Source organism: Paramormyrops kingsleyae, chromosome 1 (genome assembly GCF_048594095.1).
Source record: "Paramormyrops kingsleyae isolate MSU_618 chromosome 1, PKINGS_0.4, whole genome shotgun sequence".
NCBI lineage: Eukaryota > Metazoa > Chordata > Actinopteri > Osteoglossiformes > Mormyridae > Paramormyrops > Paramormyrops kingsleyae.
The window spans coordinates 20,760,722-20,776,120 of record NC_132797.1 but is presented as its reverse complement, the minus strand read 5'-3'; the positions used below and the strand labels follow the sequence as shown (position 1 = coordinate 20,776,120).

The following is a 15,399-nucleotide window of genomic DNA, read 5'->3' as shown; positions in this document are numbered from 1 at the left end:
GGGTCTCTAACTCCGGTCCTGGAGAGCTACTATCCAGTAGGTTTTCAATCCTACCCGGCTTCTGATGAGCCACATCTGGCCATGGTATTTACCTGAGAACAGATGTGGCTCATCAGAAGCCAGGTATGATAGAAAACAGACTGGATAGTAGCTCTCCAGGACCGGAGTTAGAGACCCCTGCTGCAGAGCACTTCCTGAGGACATACCGGATATTGTACTGATTGCTATGCAGTACACTGTAATGTCACTGAGTGAATCAGTACTTGGTGTCATCCTCAAAAAGGTGTTTAGTCCATTTTGTTCTTAGTAACGTTTATTTCTCTGTCCTGAGGACACATATAGAGTATTGTGCAAAAGTCTTAGGCAGTCAAAGAAAATGTTTAAGGCTGTTCATCTGGATGTCTTAATGGCTAGATGAACATCACTTCAGTTCCCAAACCTCTCCTCAGGGGCACCTCAGCCATTCCATGTCTGTGTTACATTTCACCACCGGCCCACTTAATTATTTAATGAAATTGTTTTTTTTAAAGTCAGCGAGGAATTCATTAGCCATATTAGGAATAAAAAAAAAAAACATTACAATACAGGCTGACACCCTCTGATAGACATAATATCACAGTTTTACACAAACATGAAAATCCTTTATACTTTGCTTTTTTTACTACACAAGACTTTTGCACACTACGGATTATTTATTTATTCATTTAAATAAACATAGTTTTAGGCATTGCAGATAATTGCTACTGATACTGTGACAGAGATACTTCTTCCAGGGATGTTACTAGAGGCTCAGGCAACGTGATTCCATCTCTAGTCAGTGGAAAATGTGAATTACCGCAAATGTCTGCTAATCTAACCACTCGGAAAGATTTTCATATAGTTTACCTTGACTCACTGCCAAGACCTTTTAATCCACATGGGACTGGAACAGTGAAATAAGAGTATAAAGTAAATCCATTATTTTAAGTGAATGTTAATATGCAATTTAATAAATGGGCTATTATATATAGATAGATTGTACCTATATTTATTAACATAAAGGCTAGGGCTATGTCCTATTACCATAAACTGTGAGACAGAAATACAGCAGATTTATATACTTGTTTAACTTCTTGGTGACATTCTTGAAAGGCTCTCACTGTGCCTTGCCTGCCGTGCCAGTGTTGATTTATTTATTTACTTTAATTTCTTTATTAGAATCTCAGTCGTAAGTCAACCAGACGATTAAACCTGAGTTTTACATTCCAATAACTTAAAACATAGGGTCAGGATCATTTAACAGCTTATCCAATCCAGAATCTGCCAACTTATCCCAAATCTGTTTAGCGATGTAAAATGTACGAGGCCATGTACCAATACATTTATTGACCTTTAGAATACAGCACCCTGAACTGGACAGTCCGTCCTCAATGGCAGGCTATCCTCCTGATGGTCATTGAGACCACTGGACAGTACACTACAGGAAATGGGTAACCAGTGGGATTTGATGCTGCTGACTGGATGGGCAGCTCCACAACAAGGTTTATGGGAAACAGACTCAGATGAAGCACCCTGGGGAAGACCAGGAACAGGAACCATGAACAGGAACCAGGGCACAGGAAGCAGGACATGGGAAGCAGGAAAAGAGGCTTTAATACAAGAACAAAAAAAACAAGAAAATCACAACAAACACGACACAAGACGCCGATTGCATGGTGCACCAGCTGCAGAAATCTTGTTAACCAAGAACACGTAGATAGAAACAAGACTTGGGCAAACCAGAGCAATGAAAATCGAGACAAGATGCTGGCTCACTAAAACAAGACACAACACTTGGGAAACGCAAAGCCTGGCAACCCTGATTAAAACATAGAAATGAAACACTCACAGATTAAAGCCAAACCCACACACCTGGAGACTGGACTCCGCTCCAAAAGGAGAACTGAGCCACCAACTGAGAGACCGATGGAGAGACTAAGCGCGAACTAGACTTGTGTCATTCATGAGCAATTCATTGTTTTTGAATGAATATTTTATGTATACAAAATAATCTCAGTTATCAATAATCTGCATTTTGTTCAGTTCATTCATGTTTCGTTCAGTTTGGTCAACACTGTTTGTTTCTTTGGTTCAATTTGTCACTGTCCACTTCGCGAACAAGATTCGTGAACCTGCATGGTGCCGTTCATGACCAAAACACCAACTCAGCATGATGTACAGACATCTGAAAAACTCAGTATGGCCAGTATAATTTTATCATTATATTATAATATAATAGTATATAATACATAAAGCTAAATAGCCTATATAGTTTAAGTAATAAAATATTTATTAATGTTAACAGGACCAAGGTGGCTCAGTGGGGGGCGCTGTTGCCTCACACCTCCAGGGTTGGGGGTGAATCCCGCTCCACATTCAGTTAGCAGTTAGCATGTTTTCTCTGTGTTGTGTGTGTTTCCCCAGGTATTCGGATTTCCTCCCACGATCTGCAGACTAACTGGTTGCCGGTAGAGAATGGCTGCTCCTCTGTCTTTGCATGGACTCTCTAATGTGTGCCAGTGAGTGTGTGTATGTGCCCTGCGATGGACTGGCATACTGTCCATGGTGAACCCCAGCCAGTCTGCTGTCTGGGATAGTGCCCCCCCCCCCCCCCCAATCAATGGAACAAAAAAATTCTACAGGGACTGTGTTGGAAATGAATGAATTATTTAGCTGAACAAATTCAAAGGAATCAATTCACTGAAAAGAATCTTGATTTTCATCTCTCACCCAAAGCTATACTTACTGCTCAGTCTAAATAAAAATTCAGAATTACTCCCATTTTCCATTCCACCATTAAACATAATGCAGGTTTAAGGTTGCTTATCTACAATTTCACCACCAGCTAAACTAATAAATTAACTGATTGATTAATTTAATTAATTAGATAAATTACTATGACGACCTGGCATCCTGCCCAGGATGTACCCCAGCCCTGTGTCCTGTGCTTTCAGGCCTCCAGCACCCTGACTAATTTACTTTTCCCATAGTATTCGCTCTAGTCATTAATAAGAGTCAAGTTGTTAATAATGCTTTTTTCCTTAAAGAAACTACAGTGGCTTTACTTTGAATCCTACATACTTTACAATTTTCCGATTTGTCTTTCATGAATCTCTCCTGGCACTTGAATTCTTTGGCTTAATCGCAGGCAGACTAATTATCCAAGCCACTGCCCTCATTGACTGTTCAAATATGGAAAGCATTCTGTTTTGTTTTAATTGGAGTCTTTTTTGTTCGTAAAACGTCCAGACCATCAACATGAAATATATTCAGCTCTATTCCAGCCAAGTGTGTCCTCTTCAAGGAAAAAAAATATCCAATAAATTGTTTATATCTAAAACATTCTCCCACTCTACATCCAATCTTTTATTTCTGCCTATTTCATCTGTCATTGTTGAACCTAGAATGAACACTTGTCCATTTATAATCAACCTCTAAATGTCAGAAGTTTCTTACTAGTGCAGTGGCTTTTTCTTGTGGGTCTGATTTCACACAGATGTCTATGTGCTTCCTAATGGTGTCTGTTGCTCATTTTGTCCTCAGTGGCTTTCAAAACCGCTATGCTTGCAGCAAAAAGCACCAGAGACATGAGCTGTCATTCTACACTGTCAGTGTCTTCAACATCTAGCCACCACAAGCATTGCAAGAAGCCGGTGTCATGTTTAGACACTTTGACACAAGGGTATATTCTGTGGCGTTATTTGTATGTCTGCTCAGGAAAAATGCAGAGCACAGCATCAAACTCATCGGGCACCTTTTCTTCAGCTTTTAGATGTCAACAATAGGTACCAATCATTCTGCTTGCTTCCCGTTTGCTTTTTATACAGCAGCTGACCTTAAGATTAGCTCTTTACAGTCAGAGGTTCAACTATAGAGAATGGTTGTCAAAGAAGCTTATTTGTTCATTTTTATTTCTCAACCTATCTATCTATCTATCCATCCATCCATCCATCCATCCTGTATGGCTTAGCAAATGGAGCTTTAGCCTTAGTACTCCAGGGTACAGGGTCCTTTTCCTGGCACTCTTCTTCATATTTCTTTCCGATCCTCCCATTCCTGCTCACTAAAGTGAAGGATTAGGTGAAGGTTTCCTGTTATGAGCACTGTTATGGACTGGTATCCTGTCCAGGGTGCTGTCTGTCTTGTTCCCTGTGATTGACTGGCATCCTGTCCATCCTGGCCTTTCTCTGTAGATGCCTGGCTCTATGCTCACCGAGACTCGATCAGCATTCCATCACCAGCTATGGACACCAGCTTACTCCACCAGTCATTGGAATTTGAAGCCTTTTAAGTAGCTCAAAACTTCTTTATTTTTTTTTGCCAAAACCAATTTGTTGTGTTTGCTTTTTGAGATTTTTACAGCAGAGGCTTTCAGTCATTTTCCTAGCTCGCCTATGTGTATTCCACTTTTAATTTCAGCAGGGCTGATCATTAATTAGCTTTAATAGAGCTGTTGACAGAATGAGAGTTGGAGTGAAATTCCTGAAAAACAGTGTTAAACCAAGTATGAGGATGAGTGAAATGCTGCAAGAATAGAGTTAGGGTGTTTCTGAGACCAGTAATAAGGCTGCCAAGGTCTCCTTGAAGGAAAACAGACCTAAACTATAACCCTAGAAGTCACAAGACATTTGTTAAGTCTTTCTGCAATGGAGATTGATAGCCAGATGGACCAATTACAGGGTAGCAAGGTCACCTCAAGGAGCCTGAGGTACGTTTACAGCATCACAGAAAGATTCAACAGTTCAGTAGTTATGAGTTGAATGTGATAATGCCAGATGTCAACAGAGATAAGCCAGCTTTCTTTGTAGTTATATAAGTTAAAGACGTTATAGAAGAAAATACCTGCCCCTCCTGTACAAGCTAAAGTTATCTCCCAGAAACCATTTTGTTTCCTGGCCTGAGGGCGCAAAGCTAAACCTGAAGTGCGTGCGTGCTGAGGACCACTGCGAAGTCGCGGCCGATGTTTCACTTCCCAGCCAATCATATGCAGGTTATGGGAGCGGGCAGCCCTAAGGAGGCCAAACGAGAGGGAAATCTCTGAACAGCATTACACGGGTGCCCCCTCCTGCAGACAGGAGGCCAGAGGAAATAGAGCAGCAGCTGTGGAACAGACCAGTAGGGAAAAGTGCTGTATTTAAAGCAGCACAGGACGCTAATAGAATTTAAGATAAAGGGATTATGGGTGGGAAGGTGCCTCTGCTCAGTGGAGTGTGTATGGAGATCTCACCATATCGTGAGGGTTTTGTATGGCTTCTCCTCTTTCATCTCACAGTACAAAGACAGGCAGCTTGGCTGACTGGTGTCTCTAAACTGCCCATAGAGGGTGACTGAGTATGTGTGTGATGGACTGGAATCCCATCCAGGACGTAATGCACTCCTATGTGCACAATGTAAGATTGAGTCCAGCTGGAGATGAAGGGGGTCTATATGTTTTTCCCACTTGTTTTCACAGAATCTCTTGTCTTACTGTAAGAATGGGCCCTAAGTCATTGGTCAAGCACACAACACTGCCTACGTTGGGGCTCAACGTTCAGATCCCAAAAGCCGGGTGTTTTTCTTGGGGGGGGGGGGGGGTGAATGGCTCAGTGAGCTAAGTCTCTGTGCCTGTGGTTGGAAGATCACCAGTTGAAGCTCCAGCCTTGGCAATACAGTCACATGCCCTTAATCCCCAGCTCCGGGGTTGCCATATGTTGCCTGATCCTGCGCCACAAGGAGGAGGTAAAGAGAAGGAGGTAAAGAGAAGAATTCCAGTGTGCCTGTACTCATACTTCTGCAAATGGCAAATAAAGGATTGTTCATTTATCACAGTGCTACCTGGGATAGACTCCAGGCCCTCTATATGACCCTGACCAGTGTAGGTGGTTAGAAGATAGATAGATAGATAGATGGATGGATGGATGGATGGATGGATGGATGGATTGAATGTCAGCATCTTTACTGCCAAGGCGGGTGGGAATTCATTTTGACACAGCTTGGTACTGTGGGGACACCGTGACAATAAACACTGACCAACTAGGGCCTAAACTGACAGAAGATAAATACAACAGACAAGATACACAACAGAGAGGATGAATATGAGATGAATACAATGTTTACGGCAGGTTTAGATGCTGAAAATTGACATGGCTACAATACAAACAACAGACGTCCATACATATAGTGCATAACACACATCACATGTGATGTGCTATTATAATGTGCAAATAGATCATCATGGGTCTGTGCTGATGAGAATGTAAAGACTGAAATGTTGCATTGTTGCTTGATTTCAAGCCGGGAGAAACTCTTCAGCAGTCTGAAAGCACTGGGGAAGAGGCTGTCCTTGAAGTGCTGTTTGTGGTCTGAGTGGTCTGAGTCATCTACCTGAGAGAAGCAAGCGAAACAGATCATGCGCTGGATGTGTATTTTATTACATGTTGTGGTATTTAGTCCTGGTGGGTGGGCAGACATAGCTGCAGATCGGGGGGGGGCTTTGCTTGGAGTCTGGAGTGGTGGTGACTTCACAAGGGCGGCATTGAGTGGAAAGCAGACAGCTGACATTTCAGCAGTAGCATGGGGAAAACGCACATGAGGAAATGGGAGTGTGAGACTTGGCATGGGGATGAGTTTACTAGGGTTGAGCACAAAACTCTATTCCATAAATAGGAACAGATGAACATCCTCCATATGTGCACTGTGCATGGAAGGAGTAGGGCTGAAATAATCTAAACCCAGAGGATATTCTGAACGTTAATCCAGCATTAATTCTAATGCAATTTCAGTTTGTGTTCAGCAATTATGTTCGTTTGAAAATATCTTACCTAGATGGCACTTCAAAAGGGAAAAAATATGGCAAAGGAACATTTACAAAAATAATAATGTTAACATGTTTCTTATGAAAAAGGAGCCCAAAATTAGAATAAGCTATGGAAGTGAGATCCATACATAAACGGTGTTAAATCTATATGGAATAAAAGTGAGTGTCAGTATCAAAAGGTATGAAATGTGTCTCCTTCGTTCGGCCAGTGAGAGAGCAGATGGCACCAGTCTCTGTGAAGCTGTGCTGGTTTGTATGCCGCATGTCTGTGGGCTTGTGTTCGGCAGACAGGTTATAAAACAACCTGAATAATAAATTCCCTCCACACTCTCTGGCTGCCTCTAGCTAAAAATACATCCATACTGTTATGTGATGCATTTAACAATTAATTCAAAGACATACATGCAAAATAAAAATAATTCTGGAATGTGTCATTTTATTTATTTGCTTGTTTGTTTGCTTGTTTATTTAGATTTTTTTTTTTGATGACAACGTCGTTAAACTTTCCTGCTTCTGCCTAACTTTTCTGAGCTGGTCAGCCTTAAAATAATGGCCTTCTCCCTTGCCGTTTCTGCTTTGGGAAGCGCCTCGTCAGCACTTTCTGCTGCCATCAGGCGGCTCGTTTCCTCACAAACAGCTACAACTAGAACTGAGCGAGAAACACACCTGCTAACACCCGAGGCAGGTCCTTGGGGGGGGGCGGCGCTCGCAAATTCTGCTACTTGCTCTCATCTCCTGCCAGTTATTGTTCTTTTTATATTCAAAGGTGGTAATCAAGCTCACCCTGAAAGAGTCAGCTAATAACCCACAACTCTTGGGAGGATGTTGAGTGGCTCAGTGGATTAGGGCTCTGTGGTTGGACGGTTGCCAGCGTGAATCCCAGGCTCGGCTAGTAGTTGCATTGCCGCTGAGCCTATAAGCATGACCTCTAACCATCCCCCTTTGAAAACTGCTCCAGGGATAGATGTGAGATAAACGGCTGAACCTGAGCTCTGACTCCAAGCTTTACTCCTCGCCTGTTTGTGTCTCAAAAGTAGAGCAAGATTCCTATGCATTTGTACAAATTGCCCTTCCTTACGACAAAGTTCAACGCACACATTCCTACTAGTTTATTCAATGTCTCTCTCATATGAATGTCAGTCTCGCACCAAGCTTGCTATATTAGATACATTTTTTACTGTCTCTTACTTGAGTTAACTGCACCAGCAGTTGTGTGCATGACAACCACCAATCAGCTCTCATCGTGTTTTCATTTGACGAAAGCTGCTTGATTCCCCGAATTCTGCCAGTATTCAGAAATATAATGGCTAAGACTTCAACTGTGCCAGTTTTTCTGGTTCCAAGGGGATGTGTGATAAAAGACAGAAAAGCTTTTACGGGAAGGAATGAAAGTTGTTGATCTCTTCATGCACCCTAAAGATAGCTCCAACCTGCTATTGTATCTATGCCATGTCACCAGATCTGGGTACATTAGCTCAGTTGATAGCATGACAGAGATTAGATGTTCTAGAAGTCTAAAAGTGCTATTCTTGTTTTCAGTTCCCTCCCTATGGATATGGGAGGGAAGAATACCTAGATTTCCATATCGGTAATGACTTGGAAACACATCTGGCCCACAGTATCATTTGCTATCCAGACATTTTCTCTGAATGCAGTTATTTGTTTTTTCCTACCAGCACGTAAGATGGGAGCAGGAAATTAGGAAATTAACTTATTTTCATTTAAGACTTACAGTACTATCAAAGAAATGATCTTTAAATGATCTGCATGTTTGTGTAAAACTGTGATATTATGTCTGTCAAAGTGTGTCAGCTTAGCTATTTCAAAACCTCTCCTAAAGTCACTCCAGTATTTGCAGCAGCCCAATACCAAAGGTTTGACTAGTCAATACCACATTTAGTTATTTAACTCATTAATTAATTATATAACTGAGCTGTTGGTGAAACTTAACAAATACATGGAATGGATGGAGTGCCCCTGAGGAGAGATTTGTGAACTGAAGAGGTGATCATCTAGCCATCCAACTGGATATCAGTAACTTTTTGGAGAACCAAAGAATGTTTTTATTTTTTATTGTGTTACTGTCAGCTCCCATACAGTATATTCTAATATTAATTGTGATTTTTTTGTTCTAAGCAAATACACACTTATTACCCGCATAAGTACCCTGAAACATCTCACCAACACCACACAGACCCTGATGCCTAATCAGCTTTCTTTCCATACCCATTTTATCACGCCAGTTCTGAAGCCAAACTGATTGTATTTTATTTGGTTTTTCTGTGTACTTGTGTTTGTTAAAGCCCTCCCCACTGTCATACTTAAATATCATCCCTGTTCTTTCACCTTCCTCAAATCCTTCCCAGCATTGCTTAACATAGTGCTCCCCAGAAGTTTTCACATTTATTAAATATGAACTAAATGGGTGATGAGAAATGGTCTTGTTGTTTACCAGCTGTATCTTAAAGTCAAAATATGAGGGAAATCTAGCTTGAGATTGAGTTATAATTATTTAAAGAAAACTTCTTAGTTACTGTATTTTTTAACTCTAAAAAACACAGAAGTCACAAATGTTAGTACCCCGGGGAATTGTTATAAACAAAATATAAGAAGTATTTTATTGTATAAGGTTTTCTTTCTAAGCACACTTCAGTCTTAAGGGGTATAAGTATTAGATGACGTCCATGCCAAACTCCCTTAGTCATCCATCAACGCGGGGAAAATCAGGGAATACACTAATTTAATGAAATTACTATAAAAATAGCTTCATGCTTGAAAACACCAATCTCCAGTATAATTAAGGAATGTAAAACAATTGGTGCTGTTGTGAACCTGCACGGAAGATGATGCAAGTGTACTTTGGCTCCGATTGCAGTCAAGAGGATGATTCAAGAGGGAGAATGTTCTGGAGAACTGCAGGCGGTTACAACCTGGGGGCCTCAAGTCTCCAAAATGAGAGTTATACACCATCTTTATACCAACAAGCCATTTGAAAGGCTTGTCAGAAAGCCCGTGGAGTCATCCCAAGAAACGAAAGAAATGTCACTGGAATTTTGATTGAAGCATGATCTACGGTCAGATGACTCAAATACCAAGGATGGATCTGCCTCTGAAAGAGGAATGATCATACATAAAAGGCCCTAATCCCTACTGTGAAGGACGGAGGTGGATTTGCAATATTATGGGGCTGTTTTTCTTCCAAAAGCCTGGGGAACCTTCTTACGATGCATGGCATCATTGGCGGATCAAATACCAGGACATTTTACTTCATAGTCTGCCTCTCAGGAGCTTGAGTTATAGTTGAATCTCACGGTTGGATATTCACATTTATGTTTATATACATATACATATTTTTTAAGAGCAATCACATCTTTAATGTAATAAAAGGTGTCACAATTACATGCACAACATAATAACTAATTTAAGAAAAATAAAGTTAATTTTCCATCACTTCTAGCTCATATTACTGTAGTTTAGGGTGACTGTAATTCCGGAATGCACCGTTATCGCATTGTTCTGCTGTTCAGCAGTGTGGCAACAATTGATCTTCCTCAGCTGAAGCACCCCGTGTCTTGCATCTTGAAGGGTCTGTTAATTTTGACTCTCTTCGATTTGCCATTGGCCCTGTCTCCTCGGAAAAATCAAAAATTGTCTCGCTGCAACTCCTTTTGTGTTTCTCCATCCAAGCTTTTTTGGCTCTATGCTGGAGAACAGCTCAGTGCAAACGTCTGTTCAAGAATTAGGCTGAAAATATATCAGCGCAGACTTCTGTCTTATGTAATCTCTGTCATTCTCCATCGTTTTTGGTCTTTTTCCCACGTCATGCCCATGTCTGTACTTTTCACGTACTTGTTCCTGTTTTTCTGATCTCTTCTCTCTTTTTTCTCTCTTTCTCTTTTTCCTTTCCATTATTCCACTAAAACACCAACACATCTCATCAGAGAAAACTGCATCTGCAGCAATAGCTTTGTTCTTAATATCAGCAGATGCTGGTGAGAGTAAATTGCTTGTATTGCTATTATCAGTTACAGGGATTATATTTTGCTTCACTGTTAAATTTGGAAGATGTTCGTAACTATAAATAACTATTAATTTGACAGCAGGTAAACCAACTTTGTACTGAGAAAATTGTCTGTTGTGTAGTGGAAGGGAATTGATATTGCCATTGTACTGGTAATAATGACTTGTTTTTCTATACATTATAATCCCATTATGATCCTGAAATTGTTCTGTTTTTGGAGGTCCAGTGATAGTCTTGGGGATTTACTCTGACAGGCTTGCTACTTGATTCTGGAGGATAGTGGCATTTGGGGAGGCTACTCATTTAATTTAAAGTGTACACAGATATTTTATGTTCCTTTAGGCAACAACACCGTCATTTTAATACATTTAGAATTAATTTTCGTTGTTGCAATATTACAAATATGTACTGGAGAAGCAGTATCGATCCTTTCCTTGCAGCGCTGGGTTTTCTTCTCCAGCATATATTGTTATTTATTTTAGTGTGTTATTGTCTCCTCCTCTGCACGCTGAGATACTGTCATTGCCGCTTTCACCACTGTGATCATCCAGTGGGTACAGCCTAACATAGCTAGTTAGCCCCTTAGCTAAGAGCTGTGTGCCTTGGGTATGGTTGCCATTTTCAATCTCAAGAAATAAGACAACCGACCCCCCCCCCCCCCGCCACAGGGGTCTCAGATGAAAAAACAGTAAGATTTTTTTTTTTTAATGTTTCGGATTAAATTGTAAGTTGATCTGCATACAACAAATCTCTAGCAAAATTGGTTTGAAACAGGACATAGCATTTTATTTTTCATTGAGGGACAATCCCATAAAATGCAGGATGGCTAGCAACTCAAGCCTTGGGTGACCCTGATCGGATCACTTAGCTTTCAGGTTAACCTGTGCGAGCTTTCCTGCCCCAAGGCACTATACCACGAGACGGGGATAGGTGTGGGTGTTACAGTCCTGCAAATACATCTTTATTTATTTTTGTCAAATGATCCTCTTTGTTCTATTATGGCATCACATTCATAAAATATATATATATAATTGAAAGTTAACCACCCAATAGCAGTGCCAATGGAATTATTTACAGTAGTAGCAATACGAGTAGGAGCTACTGTAGTAGTAGCAGTTCTAATAGTAGTAATACTGTAGATAACTATAATATGATTTTCACTGATTGTCTAACTCCTTTATTTATATGTGCTGTTCATTTTTTTCTTCCTAACAGAAAATGGGTGGCAAGCTAAGCAAAAAAAAGAAGGCTTCCAATGTGAGTGACGACAAGGCCAAGGACAAGAAGGTGGAAGGGTCTTCTGCGGAGGAGGGAGCAGCCCAGGAAGAGAACAAAGGCGAGGCCCCAGAGGCGGCCACCACCGACGTGGCCAATGACAAGGCGCAGAAGGAGGCCCAGCCAGTGGCTAACCAGACAGGAAATAAGGAGGGGAACAAGGATGCTGCAGACAAGGAAGACCAGGCCAAGCCCACGGTCAACGGTGAGCCCAAGGCTGAGGTAACCACTAGCAAAGAGCCCGTCTCTAAGCAGGAGGACAAACCAGCTACCGGCAAGCAGGAAGACAAGGCACCACCTGCTGCTGCCACCAGCCCTGACCCTCCCACTAAGGAGCCTGAGGTGAAGCCCCAAGCCGTCACACTCTCGGAGTCCAAGGCGGAACCAGCCAGTGGAAAAGCGGAGAGCCCCGCGGCACCGGAAGCCAAAACCGAGGCTGCCCCCACTGCCCCGGATGCCAAGGCCACAGAACCGGCAGCACCGACCGTGGCCGCTACTTCTCCGAAGGAAGCTCCAGTGAAAGAGGCAGTGCCGAATTCAACAGCGGCCCCCGAGAGTGCAGCCCTGGAGGCCAACAGCACAGAAGCATCCGCCGCCCTCAAGGATCAAACCGTAGCAGTTAAAGATTAATGCACAATGACTTTCCAAACAAAGTAATTGGGGAAAATATAAGAAAATAGCCAACCCATATTATAGTCATTTGTATTTTTTTGCTGGAACTTTGATACAAGTATCGGTCCTACCGTTCCCCCCACCCCACCCCACCCCCCTGCCCTCACCGCGGTCTCCCCTACCCCAGTCCCCTGTACCCCAGTCTCCTTTCCAAACCAATCAGGATGTAGCTAGCTTACAATGCTTGTCCTGCGATGCTTATACCATTGCTGTTTCTTTCAGTAAAAAGATACAGAAAGGGAGGAATCCTCGCTTTTTTTTTTTTTATCCTTCCCCAAACCTGTTCCTATGCCTTTCTTCTCCAGGGTGCTGTGTTTTCTAATCTACCTGTTGATTTGGTGCTGACACAGTGGAACTGTGCTCTCGCTCTGCGCTACATGTGGTAGCTTGTTCCGTTCTCTTGTTACTGCTCCGGCTGTTGCTTTACACATGTACATACTACATGGGTAATGGTTTGTTTGGTCATCTGCTGTCCACCGATTTTCTCAAACAGGAGCAGAGCTGAAGTGTTTTTAACTCATCAGTGCCATTCTTCCAATCATTTTTATTTGTATTTTTTATTATTATTATTATTATTATTATGATTATTATTTACAATATGGCTTCTCTGTTTTAATCCATTGGTCCAAACCATTGGTTCTCAGTCTTGATGGGGCACAGCAGGATTTCCCAGCTCTCTTCAAACCGCTAACAACCTCAGTACTGCCTGAGAGAGGGGCTCAATAGGAGCAACGCTTGGTTTAATGAAGCACTGAAGCAGCTGGGTACATTGTTAAATATGCACCCGCTGCAGGCCGCAGGGACCATGGTTAAAAACCACAGATCGAAGCCCTTTCATGCTACCCCCCTCTAAACGTTCCTATGTCTGTAAATGTGTTTACCTTGCTTGTTGGGTTTCTCTCTCTATCTCTCTTTCCCTCTTGCGAAAAATAAAATGCACGTCTATGGTCGGGTGCCCTTGTAGTCCTGTCTTTTAGTCAAGTGAAAATGGATAAAAGTTTGCATTTGTTGTTCAGTTGTACAGTTGCTATTCATCTATATGCCGTTTCCCAGAGGTGCAAACCAGGAATTCATAAAAAAGAAATAAACGTCACATATTTAAAAAAAAAAGAAAGAAAGAAAAGCTACGGGACAGTGTTGGTCTGCATTAACTTCATTAATTATACTGTTATAACAAAATGTATTATGTATTCGTTTATCTAACAAAAACTTGATTGTGATTGCTAAACTTCAGTAACTAACAGAGATTCCTAGTGATGGGCTTCCCAAGTTCTGCCAATTTATTCGGGCCCATTAAGGAATATAAATTACTATGAAACTAATTTCTTGCCTCATGACTCCTGAAAAAAAAAACTTGGCCGCAAGGAACAAACGCTTTGTTTTTCTGTCGCTTCTCTTTTAATGTTGTACATTTTTTTGTGTTTTCACTTCTGGGTAACTAAATGTGTATCACTGACACTACAACGTCCAGCATTAATACAAAAAAAAGTTAATTGTTATACGGATGCATTAAAATTATATGTACTTGCATAAATTGTGGAAAGGTAATAAAATGTAAGTAATGCATAAAAGATTAAAACAGTTATGTAATATTGTCTTTATTGTTTAAGGTGTTGAAAGCAAATTAAACTATTGGATGTTTTATCTAGTAAAATGTCCTCATTGCAAATCTAAAATATGCATAGAAAATATTCTATGAATTTGTTTTATGAATTAAGTCAATGCATGCAAAACTCAGGGTTACAATGCTCCAAGTTCTGTCTGTTAGGAATAAAGCAGGAACTGTAAGAACAATAACAAATGAGGTCATCAGATTCAGAATTCACTTTATTGGCCAGGTACGCCTGCATTTGCCAGGAATTTGTCTTGGCAGCACTGGTACATTAATTCAAACTACATAGAACATACATAATAAAATAATAAACAGAAATAACTTAAAATAGATTTAAAGGTATGAGCAACAGTACAGTTTAGAGCCACTAAATCATTATTTGTAAAATGTGCAACTAGATGTGCAAGTTTAACTACTGCCTAAAACCAAGTTCCCAAATAAATACAAATTAATATATAAAAATTATACATTCGGTATAGATTTGCATGGTTATGTGGAGAAGGATATAGCAGCAGCAAAATATGCAAGGAGCCCAAGAATATGCAGAGAGTATGTGGGCCGAGGTCCAGATTCGTGCAGATATTATGGTAATGAACTCAGGTCTGATCGGTCAGCATTACTGCCTTTGGAAAGTAGCTGTTTAAGTGGTGTCTCGTTGAAGCTGGGCTATCTGCTGGCCCTCTTACTATGGAAACCTCTATTCTCTTTTCTGATAAAGATGGGACACATGAACTGGAATCATCTCAGGGACGAGCTCAGCCATCCTACTCGTCATACACGTGCAAAGGCAGAAGTGCAGCTGTGAGCACTGATCTCCCTTATAGTGCCGCTCATCACAGGACACTAACAGGAACTGAGGAATCGCTGGTTTGGATGGCTTATGAATGTAGATGTTTTTATAGACAAAGAACATCGACTGGTGAGCGCTGCTTGCAGTCGGGGTGAAATGACTCCTGAGTGCCTTCCTCCCTGGTTTGTGCTATGCCCACATAGCCATTCAAGCTC

The 15,399-nt window shown here is 41.2% G+C and overlaps 1 protein-coding gene across 1 annotated transcript in view; it reads left to right on the top strand.

The window, feature by feature from the left end:
- LOC111841566 (uncharacterized) overlaps window positions 1–14,367 on the top strand; it is a 28,737-nt gene extending 14,370 nt beyond the window's left edge. The window contains exon 2 of the mRNA XM_023807403.2: window positions 12,051–14,367. Within this exon, the coding sequence (XP_023663171.1) occupies window positions 12,054–12,740 (687 nt within the window). The 5' untranslated portion in view covers window positions 12,051–12,053 and the 3' untranslated portion in view covers window positions 12,741–14,367. The remainder of the gene's footprint in view (window positions 1–12,050) is intronic.
- Window positions 14,368–15,399: the final 1,032 nt, after the last annotated feature.